Source organism: Ascaphus truei, chromosome 10, assembly GCF_040206685.1.
Source record: "Ascaphus truei isolate aAscTru1 chromosome 10, aAscTru1.hap1, whole genome shotgun sequence".
Taxonomy (NCBI): domain Eukaryota; kingdom Metazoa; phylum Chordata; class Amphibia; order Anura; family Ascaphidae; genus Ascaphus; species Ascaphus truei.
The window spans coordinates 1,468,693-1,489,279 of NC_134492.1; the positions used below are offsets into that span (position 1 = coordinate 1,468,693).

General features: G+C 44.7%; 1 protein-coding gene across 4 annotated transcripts in view; it reads left to right on the forward strand.

Moving 5' to 3' along the window:
* HFM1 (helicase for meiosis 1) overlaps positions 1-20,587 on the forward strand; it is a 188,835-nt gene that overhangs the window by 22,900 nt on the left and 145,348 nt on the right. For 3 of the 4 annotated variants that reach the window (XM_075615558.1, XM_075615549.1, XM_075615550.1), the window contains exon 2: positions 6,675-6,907. In XM_075615558.1, the coding sequence (XP_075471673.1) occupies positions 6,807-6,907 (101 nt within the window). In that variant the 5' untranslated portion in view covers positions 6,675-6,806. Of the gene's footprint in view, positions 1-6,674; positions 6,908-20,587 lie in introns of those variants that run through there. The other variant, XM_075615554.1, reaches the window with a different exon arrangement.

A 20,587-nucleotide genomic window follows, 5' to 3' on the forward strand; every position in this document is an offset into this window, starting at 1 on the left:
TAACACAGCTGATGCTGCTAGTGTTCGTTGGCGTGTGGCGTGCGCGCGTACGAGGACTGCGACGCAGAGTGGGTGCCGTGGTGATACTGCGGGAGCGCGCCTCCGTGGATGAAGCATTGCTCAGCTGCGTGCGCATCGATACCAGTCTGTGAATGTCAGAGGTACAGCCGCGTGATGCGTGCTGGGGGCGGAGCCTGGCGGCGATCCTGACAAAGGCGCAGAGAGACAGGTTTTTCCCCAGAGAAGGGGGGAGACAGAGGAGCTCCCCAGCTAACGGGAGCTGGTTAAAGAAACTGGTGGAGAGTGAGAGACACTGCTGAGAGAGCTGTGCTGAAGCAGTGACTTCTGGTTACAGAGGATCTAAAGGAGTTTCTCTGAGCTCCCGTGGGGCTGAATCCCAGAGAGAAGAAGGAAGGACGACAGACTGTGATGAAACAGTGACGTCCGCGCCAACACCTGGACTTGCAGATAAGCCAAGCCCTTATTTGCTGTATACAGAGACTTTATATGCTCAGCAATAATAATATCTGTTTGAGGTGGAATGAGCTTAGCTATCCATCTGGGTTAGTAACGGTTGGAGCTGAATGTGTAGTTAGATCCCAGAAAGGGATAGGATTTTATTTTATTATTTGGTTTTCTTAAAGGCACGGTGGGCCTGTTGTTTGATTTTGATTTAATCCCTGCACATAAACCCCTGCTTAGAAAATACAGTGTTTCCGGCCTTAAATTGGGACAAAAGAGACTGCAACGTGGTGTGGGCATCACTATATATATATATATATATATATATATTTATATTTACTACTACTTACTAAACCAAATTGTCTAAAATTGGTAAATATATATATATATATATATATATATATATATATATATATATATATATATAATACCCTAAATGTAAATCTGTAACAGGTACCTTTACTACGTGATGTTGTAAGACTCCTACTTGGAAGTATTTTTATTCTAAAAGTGACGAATCTACAGCTGACCAATAGCTACACTCTCATAGTTTGAGTGTGGGTTTCACAAACTGGCACTTATTTGCTGTGCCTGTGTATATATGTGTGGTGCCTAAGGCTCATAACATCTGCGGTGATATCTGTGTGACTCTGGTGCAGTGTTGGGTCAGGATATTAGGCTTTGCCACATTTGAACCTGCTCGCTTAGGGAGTTCCACCTTTTCTGCTGCATACACCTCTAGTCTCTGTCTGGATCACATTATATCTATGACAATCACTATGTGTATCTGACCTAGTACTACCACCTTATTAGGAGCAGTAGTCTGGTATTAGGACTTTTTCATACCTTACTTTCTATTTAGTGAGCTCCCTACCTATGATTGTAACTTCATGCACCTATCTGGTACTATCAATATATGGGATTTATAGGTGCAACTAAGTTTTGGTCCTAGGTGGATTACCTATACCACGGCTGTATCTGCCTTGTATCTCCTAGATTATTAGCTTTATTTGCTATTCAGTGGCTTAATATCTAGATTAGATGAAAGACAGTCGTCAAATTTAATTTAATCTATTTTTAATCTTGGTTACACCTACATTATCGGTAATATATGTTTTATGTAATGTCAATAAAGGTTATATTTTAAATGTATGTGGTGTGCATCTAAGTGAATTCTACTCTGAGTGCACCGCCTTGAGTGCTCGCCACCTTCCTGTTCCATACAGGAGGTCAGAACTGTACTCCTTGACCTCTCTGCAGCATTTGATACCGTGTACCATGGGATCTTAATGGAGTGCCTGAAGGGTTTCTGTAGTCTGGGTGGCACAGTTCTCAGCTGGTTCATATCCTTTCTCACTGGCAGGTCACATAGAGTATCTTCAGGTGTCCTCCTCTACACCCAATGCCCCTGTCATGTGGAGTGACACAGGGTTCTATCCGATCTCCTATGTCGTTCGCAGTGTACATGCTGCCACTAGGTGACATAATCAGACAGCATGACCTGGGTTATCACTGCTATGCAGATGACACTCAACTCCACTTGTCCTTTGCACCAGGAACTAAGGACCCATTATTAGTCTTCAATAGATGTTTATCTGAGCTCCTAGAGTGGAGGAGTGGCAGTTGGTTGAGGTTGAATCCTGATAAGACATAAGTGCTCGTGGTGGATGCTCACTTTCGGACTACAGCTAGGTCAACACACTGGCCTTAAGCTTGGGGGCTCCCAGCTGCTAAACTCTGTGTGCAGAATGTTGGTGTTGTCCTTGACTGTGGCTTGACCCTTAAACATCAGGTGTCAGCTGTGATTAAATCTTCATTCTTTCACCTAAAGAACATAGCTAGGATTAAGCACTTGATCCCATCAGAGGATCTTACACTTGTCAATGCCTTTGTGTCCTCACGCCAGGACTACTGCAATGCACTCTACCTTGGTCTTCTGGAAAAAGAGCTGTGCCACCTGCAGCTGTTGCAGAATGCTGCGGCCAGGTTGTTGCCTAACCAGACCCGTTCTTGCTACACGACACCTTTTCTCCGATCTCTGCACTGGCTGCATGTAAAAATACGCTTGCAGACATGCAAAGCCCGACATGCCCAGGTTCCCAGCTATCTGACAGAGCTTCTAGTTCCCTACACTCCCATTCGCTCACTTCCATCTGCAGGTCAAGGACTCCTAACAGTTCCCAGAAACTCCTTGACTTCCTTTGGGACCCGAGTTTTTAGACACTCTGATCCCACTCTCTGGAACAATCTGCCTCAATATCCGTCAAAGGGTCTCCACTCTGGAAATCTATAAGAACAGGCTCAGACCTACCTGTTGACCCATGCATTTAATTAATGAACCACAACCTATCCGTATTTAATACCTACAGTACTATCCCATCCTGTATTGTATCTTACCTTGTGTTTCGTCTCTTTTATAACCTGAAATGTTTTCTTATTTATCCCTCTTTGTAACTGAAGTGCTGAGACCCATTGGGAGAAAAGCGCTATATAAATAAAGTTATTATTATTTGTCATAAAACAATTTTTACTCCTTTTTCAAATGATGGCCGCTCTTTTTGATACTTCCAAGTTTGCCATTCATGTTTGTATTGTCACTTCATGGTGGTACTTGTCCATTTATCTTTACCTTTGAGTCTATCTATCATTTTGTTTGATCAGTGAATCTACGTTAAGTGGCCACAGATGCTCTCTTATTGAACATTCACTTAAAAGAGAAGTTCCTCCTAATTTAATTTCTTAGCCCCTGTTTTTTTACAGGGTGGGAACTGAGGGTCCCCCTGAACCAAACACCCCTTTCAGCTCTGGGTATCCCCTGATCCCTCTCCAGAAGAAGCCTCCGCGAAACGTACGTCAGAGGGCAAAGGTCACGACGCCATGACGTCACGCACCGCGACACGCACTCCGGCAGCCTGCAGACGAACACAGGCTGTACTGGGACGTCGGTGGAGCAGCATTAGTTGCATGAGTGTAGGCACACAGACACCACAGATCACGCTCCCTGCAGGGATAGCACAGACAAGGTACTAAGGGACTTCTCTCCCTCTGTTCTTTCCTCTCTCCCCCCCCTTTCTCCCCCTTGTGACGTAGGGGTATGTTTTTGGGGGAGAGCATTTTGGGAGTCAGTGATCTGATTACTCAGCATTACCATTGCTGCCATTCCCCGCAGGGACAATATATATCGGTTTGTAGGGACTTCCATTTCTCTCTCCCGTCCCTGTGTGTAGTTAGTAGTATTCAGGGCTAACTTATGCGGGGTTTAGTACTATTCACCACATAGCAATATCATTTGCCAGTGCATTTTTTCTGCTAAGCACCTCAGCAGTTAGGTTACCATACCAATTGGCAGGTTTTAGCATTAATCCCATTTTTTCTCTGTGTGTATCATGTGCGTGGAGCTATAGGTGCTCCTTATCTATTTTGCATTTAAACACAATCTGTAGACCCGAGCTCACGAGCGTGGATCACTCTTTCCCTCTGTGTCAGAAGACAGTGGGACATGTTGCGTTATTTCATTTATCCCACACTGCCCATGTTATCTCCTTTGTAACAGGGCATTGGGCTGCTCTGGCTACTATATCCATATGTTGGTGCCAGAATATATGCTGGTGGGTTCTATATGTATTGACGTTGTGACCATAGCAGAATCACTTGTCAGCCAATGATCTATTTGGTATGTTTTACTCGTGATTCTGGTTCTTAATTCCCAGTCCGTCGTGCTGCATTACTAGTTACTTACAGGTAACTGTTTGACTGGTCCACACCAGGACAGGGGTATACGCTTAGATTTGGGCTGTCGTGCTTACCACGCTGTATACCCGAGCCACCAAGTGGACATACGCATGACGCACTATAATTATTTCATCTAATTTCACTGTTACTGCTGTCTGGTTCTAATTTATTTTATTAATTATTGTTATTAAAGGATTTTAAGACAACCATATTGCAATACACATTGGACCAGTACTTTGCTTCTTACTGCACATCCACGGCTGATGCTGGTACTACTCCCCTTCCAGACATAGAGTGCAGTTTTAGGGACTTATCCAGGCGGCAGTGTCTTTGCTACACCTGGGGTTTTCTCTTCCATTGTTTAGTCCTTTGCCCTGTTTGCACCTGTCTGTTCTAGTAGGTAGAGCGGGTTCAATTCTCTTTTGCTATCCCCTGGTTCCCAAAATACTTACCGGGGAAGTTACCAGGTTTAAATCTCCCTCGGGAAACAAAAGGGCTGCAAAATCTCTCCCAATAGGAACATGTTGTGGCTTCCTATTGCCCAGCTATTTAAATCCCAGGAAGTAATACCGGTAACTTCACCAGCACGTGTCTTGGTAACCGGAGGGTCCTCTGAGCTGAAAATAGTCATTGAACAGTTGCATTGGTGGATAGAGAATAAACCCCTAATCTGTGCCACAGTCAGACATGCTTTAGTTTCGTTCATTTTAATCAATGGCTATAACAGAAAATTCTACCGTCCTATCTTACAAAGACAATTTCCAAAGTAATTTTTAACAGCTTCATAAAAATGTATTATTTGATATTGAGTGACATAAGAATATAATTGGAATTGAGCACTAAGCTAACTAAATCGTATGTGCTTTTCTTCATTTTAAAGTTTGAGTGGTAGGGATTTATTTGTAAAACATATATCTGAAAATAAAGAGTTGGCTATGATGTTTAATTAGTAAGGCCAAAGCATATTACAGTACATGTTCAAAGTATAAACTTTTTTTTAGCACAAGAGGCTTGCAAAAGAAAGGTTCCTCTGTATCTTCTGGAGTTTGCAAAGATTTCCATTATAAGTAATATTTATTAAGGGAGGATTTAAAATATCCTAAAAGATTTACTTGAAAATACTTAATCAAGAAAAAAGAGTGTAGTGTAGAGGATTTAAGGAACTATTGGGAATTATGTGTAGAACTTGTGATATATAGGTTATTGCACAATCTTGATTAGCAATATTTCATTATTTCAGTATTACAAAAAGCGAGTGGTACTGTGCCAGAAATTAACCAATTAAGATCTGAGTTTATAAACTTTGAAATAACATGCTGTAAAAATAGGAAGCGGTGATGTATCCTAAGTTAAGTACTGTTTTCTTTTAAACAGTGACATTTTAAGATTGCAAATAAGAAAATGAAAGTATTCTAGGTGTGAAAATAAAGTTATAGTAGCTCCAAGTAATATCCACATGTCATTCACCCAAACAAATAGATTTTAGTGTAAATGTAATTAAATTGGTGTGCTTGTGTCTTGCACCTACCCATATACACCAGATAAATGAACTGTTACAGATTCTGGAAGGGCAGATACAGCGAGACTTACTGTTCCAAGCCCCGGCGGACAATCAACATTTTGCCACACTGAGGGCAGTGTCTGCCGCGATGGAACTACGGGTGGTCCATGCTTCCGAATGGGACCGCGTGTGACAGTGACACTGACTACGTGCTTATTGCTACATCTGTAGCACAATCATATTGGAAGAATGCTGTCATTATTCTCCTATTGACCACCCATCACTGACAGTATAGCGACAGTTTAACATATTCATTTTGACCCCAAAAAATAGGGTTTTGGAGTACTTGACTTTTCTATATAGAGGAATCAGTGCAGCCCTTTCAGTGCTTTTAGATAGCCTTATATTGCAGGTCACTCTGACGATGACGAGGAAAACTGTAAAGACTGTCAGTAGCTTGTTGTGGTTAGACAGGTTTGCAGCGTAGGCTTGTAACTGAGGCCTTGCCCCCGCTGCCTACTACAGCGTCCGCTGTGGCGGACGCTGCGCGCACGAGAGCCCTCCCCGCAATGGCGCCGGACTCGCGTCGAGCGATTAGGCACGCCCCCCGGCGGTTCAGCCAATGAGGGCGAACCTGCCGGGTGACGTCATGGCCGCGCCCCCGTCACTCCTCCGCCACGCCCCCCCCCCCCCCGGTCTCTCCTCCTGCAGTGAGCTGCAGACCGGGGAATCGGCTGAACGCGCTGCCAAAAGCGCGGGCGCGCGTTACAGCTGAGATACCGGGGCCTTAGCCTGAGACAGGCTCAGGTTTGCCTTAGTTTCTCAATGCACATTTCAATGTGCAATTTCAGCATAAGGCGCTGGACCTGCAGTGACCACTAAGTAACATCAGCTTCAGTTTTATGTCTGAGAGCAGCACTGCACAACAACCAGGAATGAGTACATATGTCGTTCTGAATCTTACATCTTATCCTTTCAGCTCAGATATCCAGAAGGAGAATTGGAGCACAGCTACAAAAAAATGCTAGAGAGTGTTTCCCAAAATAAGAGGTTTATTATGGTCAGAGCATGGTTGACAGAAAAAATATAGAGCCCTCAGGCCCCCACCGACATGTTTCGAGCGTGCGCTCTTTATCAAGGTGTACACATTGCTGTGGAGTACCGGATGCACGCACCTAGGAAGGCTAATCCCAGGAGGACCACCTGCCTTATGTGAGTTTATTTACTCTATATACACCGTTTTTTTCCCATTCAATGATTTGGCTGGACACTAGCTAGTGTGAGTATTTACCAATTGGGGTTATACTCTTCCGGTTTATTGATACCTGGTGGAAATAGGTGTTTATGCTATAGGTGGTCACCATTTATATGTGGAATACTCCAAGGACAAACACTATGTTATACATTATAATTGAAGTTGCTGAGTCTACGTTTTAAGAGCACCACACAGTCTGGTTTTCTACTTTCAGCTCAGGAAAAGGACATCAACTTTCCAATGGGTACAGTGGTCATCAGATGCGACATAAACCAGGTTTTTTAACAAAATGAATGTACACGAACAACCAATACATGAACACTGAGGTCAGAATGGATTTCTGTTTCTTTTTTGCAAACATTTTCAGTTAATTGGAAACATGAAATTCAAGACATTAGAAATGCAATATTAACCAAAATCAGTTTTTAGCTAAATACAGAATAGGAAAGAGTGAGCCATTACAAGTACAACCCGTTAATCTTTTTATGTTATGATTTTGGTAAAGAATAAAATAATAAAGTTACAATGTGTATAATGTACCACTAGATGGCCTTCTGAACTCATACATTCACAATCCTGGAGTGAGACAAGCACCAGCTGTGACAATATTTGTTGTAACACAAATACTACCCAATGACTACAATGCTAAAAAGGAAGAAAAGCAAGGTTTCTGATCCCAAGACCACCTCATTCAACTTGTCACCAGCAAACGATTTCTTGGCAGTAGTCAAACTGTAAATCAGAGCGAAGCATTGCATTCAGGAAGACAGATGTTTACCTGAGCGTGCCTGGTCTCATAGGCTATACTCTGCTGGAGATGAGGGTTATTATCACAATGCTTGTGGCCGATGGTGTAAGAATGTTTCCATGGCTACTTCTGTGTTTGAAATTAAAGAGCCATAAGTGATGGCCTATTGATATTTTACAGGTGGTGATATCCCGCGGCAGACTGACCGTGTGCAAGGCCACTGCTGAATTGTAATGCAGCGTTCCATCTTGTTGAAAAGTTCCACAATTAGCCTTGTTGGTATTGATATGACTCTGCCACCAAGTGCACTGAGCAGTGTATCCCAATGTAGCAAAATGTACTATCACTAAATGTTCAGTACTGTAGAGATGTTCTTGCCATTTTTTTTCTTTTTGCTGAAAAAAGTTTTCAAATTCCCCCCCCAAGCATTAAGTAAATGTTGCATTGAAATAAAACTAACTTGATCATCATGTATCAATTGGACCATACATCTGTTGAGGCAATTGACTACGATTTTTGTGAATGTGTTGATAAGGGGGCGGGGGGAGCAGCAAGTGAGGTCCTTGCCCTTCTTTAGTATAAGGACAATATTGGCTGAGACCATATCGTCGGGAACTAGTACACCTTCCAGGAATTTACTATAAAGTGTGTCTAGGTGGGGAGTGAGGAGCATAGAGATTTTTTTATAGTACACATTTGTATAGCCATCAGGCCCTGGAGCTTTCATTGATTTGGATTCCTTGATAACATGGGCAATGTCTTAATTTGTTATTGGCTGATTCAGGTGTTGCCGCTTGTCCGGACTCAGTTTATGGAGGTTGCACCTGTTGAGGAGAGATGTCCTGAGCCCAGAGGGGTCTCCCCCCTTTCCCACCCCCTGCCCCCATACCCAACGGATGTCCCATATAATCTTTGGAACAAATCTTTGAATTCATCTATAATATTTTATTTATTTATTTAAACATTTCTTTATTATCTGCGAGCACATTACAACATATACAATAAAATGAGAAAAACATAGTTAACATTCAGGCAACCATAAGCTCACAGCATTTTATATTTTCGTACCAACAGTTGAACTTTAAATTATTAAAATAATGGTGATGGGAAGGGGGGGAGAGAAAAGGGGATAGAGAGAAAGAAGAAAGAAAGCGGTCTGCGGGTCCTCACATCTCGCCACAGGCTCCTCTCTGAATATCAAAAGGGGCCCGTAACCTCTTTAAGTGTTGTCGGGGGGCAGTGTGTCCAAAAAGGGTTTCCATTTACTCAAAAAGGTATCTGTCTTTTCATATTGTCTCCAAAAGAGTCAATTTTTCCCTTTTCATAACTGCGAGCAGAGAAGATTCTAATTGTCCAATTGTTGGAGCGTATGGTTTAAGCCAGGTGACAAGAATCAGCTTGCATTCCCGCCAGCTGCGGCACACTGACCGTCAGGGTCTTCCAGCCTTCCATATATCCAAATAACGTTGGTTTAAAGTCATGGGGAAGCTTTGTTTTTAGCAGTTTGTTTAGAAACCTAAGGTTTTATTCCAGAATTTCTTATGTTTCTGCAGAACCACAGGCAATGTGAGATATTGGCGCTGGTACTGCCGCACTTTTTACACCCAATTGGAGAAATGTGTTGAAATGTGTTTAGTTGTGCTGGGGTGAGGAATGCCCAATTCAATATCTTAATCTGCAGTTCCCTCAAATGTGCATCCAGAGTAATGGAACGGACACTCCCGTAGCCTCTGATCAGGACCTCTTGATCTATCAGCTCAGGGAAGTCCACCTGCCACTTAACCTATAAAAGACTCTAGAGATCCACGGTATGGGTCTCTATAAGGGCGGTATAGATAAGTTTAGAGGTAAAACACATTTGAATTGAGATCTCAAGACCGGACTCCAAGGCATTGTGTTCTAATAGGGATGGATGTTCCCTCATCAACAAAGTCACATAATGTCTCAGCTGTAAGTAGGCAAATAAGTATTTATTTAGTAATTGATATCTTTCTCGGAGTTGTTGGAAAGTTAGGAAAATGTGTTGTCCCGTGTTAAAACAGTCTGAGACATGAACAAGTCCTCTACTGGCCCAAGTCCTGAAAACTGCGGTATCTTGGGCTGCCGTAAAGTCTGATTTCCCTACAATCGGTAACAACCTGGATACTCTCAGTGGTAGTTTAAAATATTTTCTGTCTTTTGCCAGGCTCTTACAGTATCTCAAACATAATGCCATTTGCATTATCCTTCTCCTGTAGGAAGGGCAGGAATCCCAGGGAGTGTGGGAGAGCAGGAACCCCAGGGAGTGTGGGAGAGCAGGAATCCCAGGGAGTGTGGGAGAGCAGGAATCCCAGGGAGTGTGGGAGAGCAGGAATCCCAGGGAGTGTGGGAGAGCAGGAACCTCAGGGAGTGCGGGAGAGCAGGAACCCCAGGGAGTGTGGGAGAGCAGGAACCCCAGGGAGTGTGGGAGAGCAGGAACCCCAGGGAGTGTGGGAGAGCAGGAACCCCAGGGAGTGTGGGAGAGCAGGAACCCCAGGGAGTGTGGGAGAGCAGGAACCCCAGGGAGTGTGGGAGAGCAGGAACCCCAGGGAGTGTGGGAGAACAGGAATCCCAGGGAGTGTGGGAGAGCAGGAACCTCAGGGAGTGCGGGAGAGCAGGAACCCCAGGGAGTGTGGGAGAGCAGGAATCCCAGGGAGTGTGGGAGAGCAGGAACCCCAGGGAGTGTAGGAGAACAGGAATCCCAGGGAGTGTGGGAGAGCAGGAACCCCAGGGAGTGTGGGAGAGCAGGAACCCCAGGGAGTGTGGGAGAGCAGGAACCCCAGGGAGTGTGGGAGAACAGGAACCCCAGGGAGTGTGGGAGAGCAGGAACCCCAGGGAATGTGGGAGAGCAGGAACCCCAGGGAGTGTGGGAGAGCAGGAATCCCAGGGAGTGTGGGAGAGCAGGAACCCCAGGGAGTGTGGGAGAGCAGGAACCCCAGGGAGTGTGGGAGAGCAGGAATCCCAGGGAGTGTGGGAGAGCAGGAACCCCAGGGAGTGTGGGAGAGCAGGAACCCCAGGGAGTGTGGGAGAGCAGGAACCCCAGGGAGTGTGGGAGAGCAGGAACCCCAGGGAGTGTGGGAGAACTGGAATCCCAGGGAGTGTGGGAGAGCAGGAACCCCAGGGAGTGTGGGAGAGCAGGAATCCCAGGGAGTGTGGGAGAGCAGGAATCCCAGGGAGTGTGGAAGAGCAGGAATCCCAGGGAGTGTGGAAGAACAGGAATCCCAGGGAGTGTGGGAGAGCAGGAATCCCAGGGAGTGTGGGAGAGCAGGAATCCCAGGAAGTGTGGGAGAGCAGGAATCCCAGGGAGTGTGGGAGAGCAGGAACCCCAGGGCGTGTGGGAGAGGCAGCTGTCCCTCTATTCCAAAATTCCAAACTCTGCCTTGTCAAGTAGCTAATCCCTAATGTACTTAGTCAGCGCCACCAGGTTAAGCGCTCCCACATCGGCAGGTTCAGACCCCCCCCCGTTCTCTATCGCTCTGTAGCCTTTGTAGACTGATCCTGTGTTTTTTGTTGTTCCAAATATAATTGGAAAATATTCTATGTATCTTTGTGGTATCTTTTTTCCTTATAAGCAGGGGAAGTGTCTGAATTAAGTACAGAAGTTTCGGGAAAGAAACCATCTTAATTAAAGCAATCCTACACGACATAGTTAAAGGTAGATTCATCCATCCTGCCAACTCTGTCAATTTTTTTTATGATGGGAATATAATTCAGTATAATGAAGAAACAGGCACACGGTCTTAATCACCAAGGAGGTTTAATGTGCCATAAAGACCAACGTTTCGGCAGTCTAATACTGCCTTTCTCAAGGTGAAGGCTACCAAACACTAAGAAACAGCATGAATATATACTACCCCCTAATACTCACCCCTCCCTGCTCAGCTGCATTGCCACGACGCTAACGCCCATGTGATGACGTCAGTGCGCCCGCGTGGCGCTCCGTGGTGACGTCAGACGTCTTGGTGTGTATTCCTGGTAGTACAGCATAGAGCTGCCTTGGGAAACCATTGCCACACCTCTCCCCAGGATGTCCACGCCCCCACGATGACGTCAGCACGGCGTTGCGTGATGACGTCAGCCGTCGAGGGGGGGGGAGGGGTGGGTATCAAGCAAGACAGTACTCACGGGGCTGGATTTAGATGTTAATCCGTCGCCATGGGAACATTGCCTGAGCAGGGAGGACTAAGACATTCAAAAAATCACCCTGAAAGTGCAAAAGAACCCATATAACAAATCACTAATAAAGCATATGTGCAATAACTAATACATCATATACCTGTGTACATTAAAAACATGAGACTGTAAACTGCAGATGACAATAAGTATAATCCTGAAAAATTACAGTGAAATACTGCATATGAGTGAGCAGTACATCAGTATTTTAATATACTGGTGTGTATACCTGGGTCAGATAAGTGGAGGGGGGAAAATGGTACACACAAACGGGGAGGGGGGGGGAAGGGAAGGGGGGAAAGAAGGCAATACAAGGAAAGGGATGATCTTCCCAACAGCTAGGTGCAGAGTCCATGGATGGTGCAAGATCAAGTATGCCTATAGAAAGACAAAAATTACCTTCTATTAAGGAAGTATTTTAAGTTCTGTTGCTCATTAAGTCCCAACAAAAAGGGGTCTCCTATATGTTCTGCGTTATTTTCTTTGAATTGTGCCCATTTATTATGGACTGCAGCTCCAAAGCTGTCCAGAGCTAACAATTTGGAGGGGAACGACCATGTTCTCGGAACCATCATATCAGGGTCCAACTGTATTTTGAGCCCTATGGGGGAGTGGTCTGATATACAGGCATTATATATTTTAGCTTTGGATATTTTCTGGAAAAGAGGGGACAAGACCAACAGGTAATCAACGCGAAACACAGGTATAATCCCTCCCTAATGGGTAGAGCAGTCTCTAGGGGTCTACAAGATTCAATTGTTTTTTAAGAAATGTAATGTCCGATTGGCTTTTGATCTTATATTGTGTCCTTTTAGATTTGATTGTGGAAGATGTTGACTTATACAATATTGGGTCTTCTACTATATCTCCCCCTAGTATAATTTGGTGATTCGTGGCTAGGGGTGCTAGGTTACCCAAGAGGGAAGTGAAAAAGGTTCTGTCATGAACTGTTGGCGCATATATGTTTGTCAGAGAAGTCTTAATCCTCCTTAATTTTCCCGAAATAATTATGAATCTACCCTCCGGGTCACACAGCTGATTTTCCAGTTGGAATGGGACCCCCTTCCCAATGAGGATGGCGACCCCTCTCTTTTTACTGTTGTAGTATGAGGAAAAACACGATTGGACCCAGCCCTGTTTCAGTTTGTCATGTTCCGTCTGTGTCAGGTGTGTTTCCTGTAAAAGGGCTATGTCTGCACCTAACCTCTTTAGGTGATTAAGTATCTGTCTTCGTTCCATTGGGGAGTTAATACCACCCACGTTCCAGGAAGTTATCTTTGTCCTCTTATCTGGTACAGAAGAATATCTCGCGATAGGAACCTTTCTGTGATTGATTGAGATATAGAGATGTGGATCTGCAGCATCTGCGAGTCAAGAAGAGAGAGAGCGGAAGAGAGCAGAGAAAAGGGGGGAAATGGGAAAACAGAGGGGAAGAGGCAACCAAAACAACGAAGAGAACATATGTAGGACCTGCATTAATTTGGTTATACCTTGATGTAGTATGTAGGCTTATGACGCTTTGGCCAAAGGGTTTAACCAAATAACCAAGTAATTATTATTGAAGTATTTAAACTTTATACTTATTACCATATATTTTTTGTCAATTGGATGTAGCATTGGGCACCCCTGTCTTTTGTTGTATACATTTGCCACGCCCAGTAGCACTCTTTTTGACATAAATATATATTCATGATGTGGTGGGTGTAGGAGTTTGAGCTAGCATTGAATGTGTGTGTTAATCAATTTCTGACTGGCAACAGTTGTATGGCAGTAGGTGGCACCTCCCCCCCCCCCCCCCCCCCCCAGAGCTCACTCCTCACCTTTTTAACTTGGGAGGTCTTTTCACTTTGCTGAAAGAACAGGATCTACTATGGTTCTTTCCCCTCATACAGAGGTAACAGGAAGGGTTCACAGTGTAGTGTAGGACCTGCATTAATTTGGTTATACCTTGACGTGGTATGCAGGCTTATGACACTTTGGCCAAAAGGTTTAACTAAATAACCAAGTAATTATTATTATTATTGAAGTATTTAAACTTTATACTTATTACGATATTTGTTTTGTCAATTGGATGTAGCATTGGGCACCCCTGTCTCTTGATATTTAGATAACAAACCATGTCGTATATTAAGCATGTTAACTAAGACTGTGGCTGCTACATGGAGACCTGGGAGTCTCCCTGCCTATCCCAGCCAACTTAACGCTAATCAGAACAAATCTACTCAACAGGTCTACATATCGTTAATATACTTTCTTAATCTAAGGCTTCGTAACAGTGTTAAATTCAAGAACATTAGGCAGTGTGACCACTGCCCACCAGCAAGAGGAAGAAGGGTATAGATGTGTAGCACTGCCGCAGTTTCCAGCTCCCAGTGAAACCGGAAAAATGATGAGGTAAGCTTTCAATTGAACAACAGGTCAGGTTTTATTGCAGGGTGGTGCAGCAAGGGGACAACGGAGCAACACTAAAGCACCTACGCGTTTCGTGCACTAGGCACTTTATCAAAGTGACAAACATACACAATACTGCATAATTTATACTCACCTGGACTGTGCCTCGCGCTGCCGGGTGTGACGTCATCGTCCCGCGTCGCAACGGGTCGCGGTGACGCTGCGTGCACAGCCATTGGCTCGGCCAGTCAGGTGGTATGCTTGACTTTTTCTGACTGTCTTTTTTTCACTTTTTTTTTTTTTTTTCTAAAACAAACTTTATTAGCAATACATGAACAACACTTAAATAAAAACAAATTAAAATCACATACGAAATAATATATTAGCAGTGGATCAACACAAGTATAACCAATATAAGCTTGAAACATAAAGGGGCACATATGAACAAGTGTAAATTTATAGAGGAATACTAAGAAAAGCCCCATATAGATAGCGTGTTTTGGTATATACTTGAGTGAGTGATGCTTGATAGTTCGTGAAGTGAATATGATCAGAAGTCAATCTGTGCAGTGGATACAGTTGATGGGAACAAATATCAAATAAAAGTGTACCACTAGAGATATAATCCATAGAACACTAATAATAATGTTAATAATATATTCCCTGCACAGATGACTGTTGTGAAATAGAACCTGATCTCTTGTGTGGATAATACAATACCATTCATATACTTGATCATATACCATATATGAATAACATATATCAATAACATATAACATGAGATATAATAAATTGCTTGCATTATAATTACAAAAGCATGAACACGGATTGGGAGAGCATGTAATAATTAAATTGAATTTAACGAATAATACTAATTAATATCAAAAAAATGAAAAATATTACTAAGCTCTATTTGTCCACATAGGAGTGTGTAATTACATATTAATAGTTGCAAATATAAAAAAATGACAATAATAGTATTTTAATAATATTATACAATTCAACGTAGACAAAACAGGGCAATGTGTTAAATTATAAAAAATGACTTATATCCCAATCAATGTTCATGCCAAGGGGTTCCCTGGTTCTTAGAGTGAAAATCCAGTAGGATTCGCGTCTGTCTAACATCTTAACCCTATCTCCTCCTCTAGGGGAAGCAGGAATATGTTCAATACCTTGAACCGTGCATAGATTGGCATTACCATAAGGACAATTAGAGAAATGTTTTGGTACAGGGTGATTCACATCTTTGTTCCTAATTAGTCGGAGATGTTCTAGGACTCTGGTCTTTAGTTTTCTCGTGGTCCTCCCGACGTATTGACGTCCACAGCCACATTTCAGTAAATATACTATGTGTGTGGAATTACAATTGATGAAACCTGAGACATTATATGTCATTCTCGTAACTGTAGATGTAAATGTTTTACTCTGACACATGGAAACACATGCTTTACATTTAGTACATGTAAACACATAGTATATTTACTGAAATGTGGCTGTGGACGTCAATACGTCGGGAGGACCACGAGAAAACTAAAGACCAGAGTCCTAGAACATCTCCGACTAATTAGGAACAAAGATGTGAATCACCCTGTACCAAAACATTTCTCTAATTGTCCTTATGGTAATGCCAATCTATGCACGGTTCAAGGTATTGAACATATTCCTGCTTCCCCTAGAGGAGGAGATAGGGTTAAGATGTTAGACAGACGCGAATCCTACTGGATTTTTACTCTAAGAACCAGGGAACCCCTTGGCATGAACATTGATTGGGATATAAGTCATTTTTTATAATTTAACACATTGCCCTGTTTTGTCTACGTTGAATTGTATAATATTATTAAAATACTATTATTGTCATTTTTTTATATTTGCAACTATTAATATGTAATTACACACTCCTATGTGGACAAATAGAGCTTAGTAATATTTTTCATTTTTTTGATATTAATTAGTATTATTCGTTAAATTCAATTTAATTATTACATGCTCTCCCAATCCGTGTTCATGCTTTTGTAATTATAATGCAAGCAATTTATTATATCTCATGTTATATGTTATTGATATATGTTATTCATATATGGTATATGATCAAGTATATGAATGGTATTGTATTATCCACACAAGAGATCAGGTTCTATTTCACAACAGTCATCTGTGCAGGGAATATATTATTAACATTATTATTAGTGTTCTATGGATTATATCTCTAGTGGTACACTTTTATTTGATATTTGTTCCCATCAACTGTATCCACTGCACAGATTGACTTCTGATCATATTCACTTCACGAACTATCAAGCATCACTCACTCAAGTATATACCAAAACACGCTATCTATATGGGGCTTTTCTTAGTATTCCTCTATAAATTTACACTTGTTCATATGTGCCCCTTTATGTTTCAAGCTTATATTGGTTATACTTGTGTTGATCCACTGCTAATATATTATTTCGTATGTGATTTTAATTTGTTTTTATTTAAGTGTTGTTCATGTATTGCTAATAAAGTTTGTTTTAGAAAAAAAAAAAAAAAAAAGTGAAAAAAAGACAGTCAGAAAAAGTCAAGCATACCACCTGACTGGCCGAGCCAATGGCTGTGCACGCAGCGTCACCGCGACCCGTTGCGACGCGGGACGATGACGTCACACCCGGCAGCGCGAGGCACAGTCCAGGTGAGTATAAATTATGCAGTATTGTGTATGTTTGTCACCTTGATAAAGTGCCTAGTGCACGAAACGCGTAGGTGCGTTAGTGTTGCTCCGTTGTCCCCTTGCTGCACCACCCTGCAATAAAACCTGACCTGTTGTTCAATTGAAAGCTTACCTCATCATTTTTCCGGTTTCACTGGGAGCTGGAAACTGCGGCAGTGCTACACATCTATACCCTTCTTCTTGCTGCATACCTACCTGGATGAACAGCACGCCCTGGATATCGAGGAGTCCTGCTAGCACCAAGGTAAAGGGCCATAGTGCCCCCACATATATGTATATGGTTACCGGTGCCTGTTATTACGTCCTATTGGTTACTAGGAGGGGCCGTCATGGGGTTTCTTTCTGTGATGGTCAAGTGGACCTCACTAGACTCCTAGCCCTTACCTGACAAATTACCACATCATTCATGGACTTTCTCATGTTATCCAGTATTATTTACATATGTCATGGAGGAATTCTGACCGATTTTGACGCATCACAAACACATTTTTGTTCCACCAGCAAGAGGGAAGTATATAGAGTCCTTCAAGAATTCGGTTCTATAGCTGTGTCTTGCATTTCTCGAATCAAATGCTCTGCCTCCTCTGGTGAATCAAAGGATTGAACCCCATAATCTCGGAAAACTTTGAGGATCGCTAGGTATATTAGGGTGAACTTGATTCCCCTTTTGAAAAGAGCGGAACAAATAGGGGTGAACTCCCTTCTTCTCTTACTGAGGTCTACTGAGAAGTCCTGAAAGAGGAACATTTTGTTTCCCTTAAACAAGAGTGCTCAGGTTTTTCTATGGGCTCTCAGCATGGCCACCTTATCCTGAAAGTCCAGCATCTTAATCAGTAACGGTCGGGTGGTATTGGAGCAGTTGTCTCTTTCTGTGCCCAACCTGTGTGCTCTCTCGTTTTTGAGTGCGATATGATGGTCGTCCATCTTTAGAAGTCTGGGGAGATCCTCTGAGATGAATGCCAGGAGATCTGTTGTTTTGACCTCCTCAGAGTTGCCTACAATTCTTATGTTGATTGTCCTTGACCTGTTCTCCAAGTCTTGATTGTCAATTTGGAGATTTGTCTCTTCAGCTCGTCCATGAGCAGCATATGAGAGGTAGTTTGGTCCTCCTATGTCTGAGACTCTTATTTCGACATTATTGATTCTAGATGTGTGGTCATTGATTTGCTTAGTTATTTTTGCAATCTCTCCTTTAAACTCTGTAAATCTCTGGTTGATAGTTCTGGTCATCTCACCCTTAACCTCTGCGAGCAGCCTGTTCGTATTAGTGACCGTCTGTTCCCTGAACTCCGCAAACTGCTGGGCCGCATTAGTGGCTATCTCTTCCCTGAGCTCTGCAAACAGCCTCCTCATATCAGCGCTGTTCTGACTCATATTAGAATCAATGGTCTGTGTGATGGATTCATATGTCTCTGCAGACTTTGATTTGTCCAGCTGGTGTGGTTCCAGCTCAGAGGTACAGGTGGGGTCAGTGGATTTTGGTGTGTCTTTTTTTTTCTCTTTCGCCACTCTTTGGGCTTTTTGCGACATGTTGGTGCCCAGCTGGGAAATAAATCTTGCCATATGACAGTGCAGAGTAATCAAGCAGCCTTTTAGGGGTTAAATATCCAAACAATGTATCCAGTGACTTGTTTAGATGTTACATTCTGAGCAGCTGAGAATTGACATTTGTGCTTTGCTGGCAATAGGGAGCGGGGGAGACATGTGCCCTCACCTTACATCTTAATTTCTCTGTCCATTAATCCACAGGTCATATAGGTCAGCTGCCCGGTCAGAAAAGAGTGCAAATGCAACTGTGCCTGCTGTGTTTTTGTGAGGAAGTCTTTGTACTATAGGAGTAATGCTATAGTTGTGTACGGCCCTTTAAGTGGGACTCCTCCTTTGGCCTGCAGTGCTGTGTGGTGTATATGCCGCTCCCTTTATATGCAGCAGGCCTCTCAGGGCCTTGTGATGGGATCAGGCCTCTCAGGGCCTTTTGATGGGATCAGGCCTCTCAGGGCCTTGTGATGGGATCAGGCCTCTCAGGGCCCTGTGATGGGATCGGGCCTCTCAGGGCCCTGTGATGGGATCGGGCCTCTCAGGGCCCTGTGATGGGATCGGGCCTCTCAGGGCCCTGTGATGGGATCGGGCCTCTCAGGGCCCTGTGATGGGATCGGGCCTCTCAGGGCCCTGTGATGGGATCGGGCCTCTCAGGGCCCTGTGATGGGATCGGGCCTCTCAGGGCCTTGTGATGGGATCGGGCCTCTCAGGGCCCTGTGATGGGATCGGGCCTCTCAGGGCCCTGTGATGGGATCGGGCCTCTCAGGGCCCTGTGATGGGATCGGGCCTCTCAGGGCCCTGTGATGGGATCGGGCCTCTCAGGGCCTTGTGATGGGATCAGGCCACTCAGGGCCTTGTGATGGGATTGGGCCTCTCAGGGCCCTGTGATGGGATCAGGCCTCTCAGGGCCCTGTGATGGGATCAGGCCTCTCAGGGCCCTGTGATGGGATCAGGCCTCTCAGGGCCTTGTGATGGGATCAGGCCTCTCAGGGCCTTGTGATGGGATCAGGCCTCTCAGGGCCCTGTGATGGGATCAGGCCTCTCAGGGCCTTGTGATGGGATCAAGCCACTCAGGGCCTTTTGATGGGATCAGGCCTCTCAGGGCCCTGTGATGGGATCAGGCCTCTCAGGGCCCTGTGATGGGATCAGGCCTCTCAGGGCCCTGTGATGGGATCAGGCCTCTCAGGGCACTGTGATGGGATCAGGCCTCTCAGGGCCCTGTGATGGGATCAAGCCTCTCAGGGCCCTGTGATGGGATCAGGCCTCTCAGGGCCCTGTGATGGGATCAGGCCTCTCAGGGCCCTGTGATGGGATCGGGCCTCTCAGGGCCCTGTGATGGGATCAGGCCTCTCAGGGCCCTGTGATGGGATCGGGCCTCACAGGGCCCTGTGATGGGATCAGGCCTCTCAGGGCCTTGTGATGGGATCGGGCCTCTCAGGGCCCTGTGATGGGATCAGGCCTCTCAGGGCCCTGTGATGGGATCAGGCCTCTCAGGGCCCTGTGATGGGATCAGGCCTCTCAGGGCCCTGTGATTGGATCGGGCCTCTCAGGGCCCTGTGATGGGATCAGGCCTCTCAGAGCCTTGTGATGGGATCGGGCCTCTCAGGGCCTTTTGATGGGATCAGGCCTCTCAGGGCCTTGTGATGGGATCGGGCCTCTCAGGGCCCTGTGATGGGATCAGGCCTCTCAGGGCCCTGTGATGGGATCAGGCCTCTCAGGGCCCTGTGATGGGATCAGGCCTCTCAGGGCCCTGTGATGGGATCAGGCCACTCAGGGCCTTTTGATGGGATCAGGCCTCTCAGGGCCCTGTGATGGGATCAGGCCTCTCAGGGCCCTGTGATGGGATCAGGCCTCTCAGGGCCCTGTGATGGGATCAGGCCTCTCAGGGCCCTGTGATGGGATCAGGCCTCTCAGGGCCCTGTGATGGGATCAGGCCACTCAGGGCCTTTTGATGGGATCAGGCCTCTCACTCACCTCCCAGCAGCTGCATGCAGCCAGTTGCCTTCCCAGCGATGTCTCCTCTCGGCCCCCATGTTCCCAGGCCGTGCTGCCGAC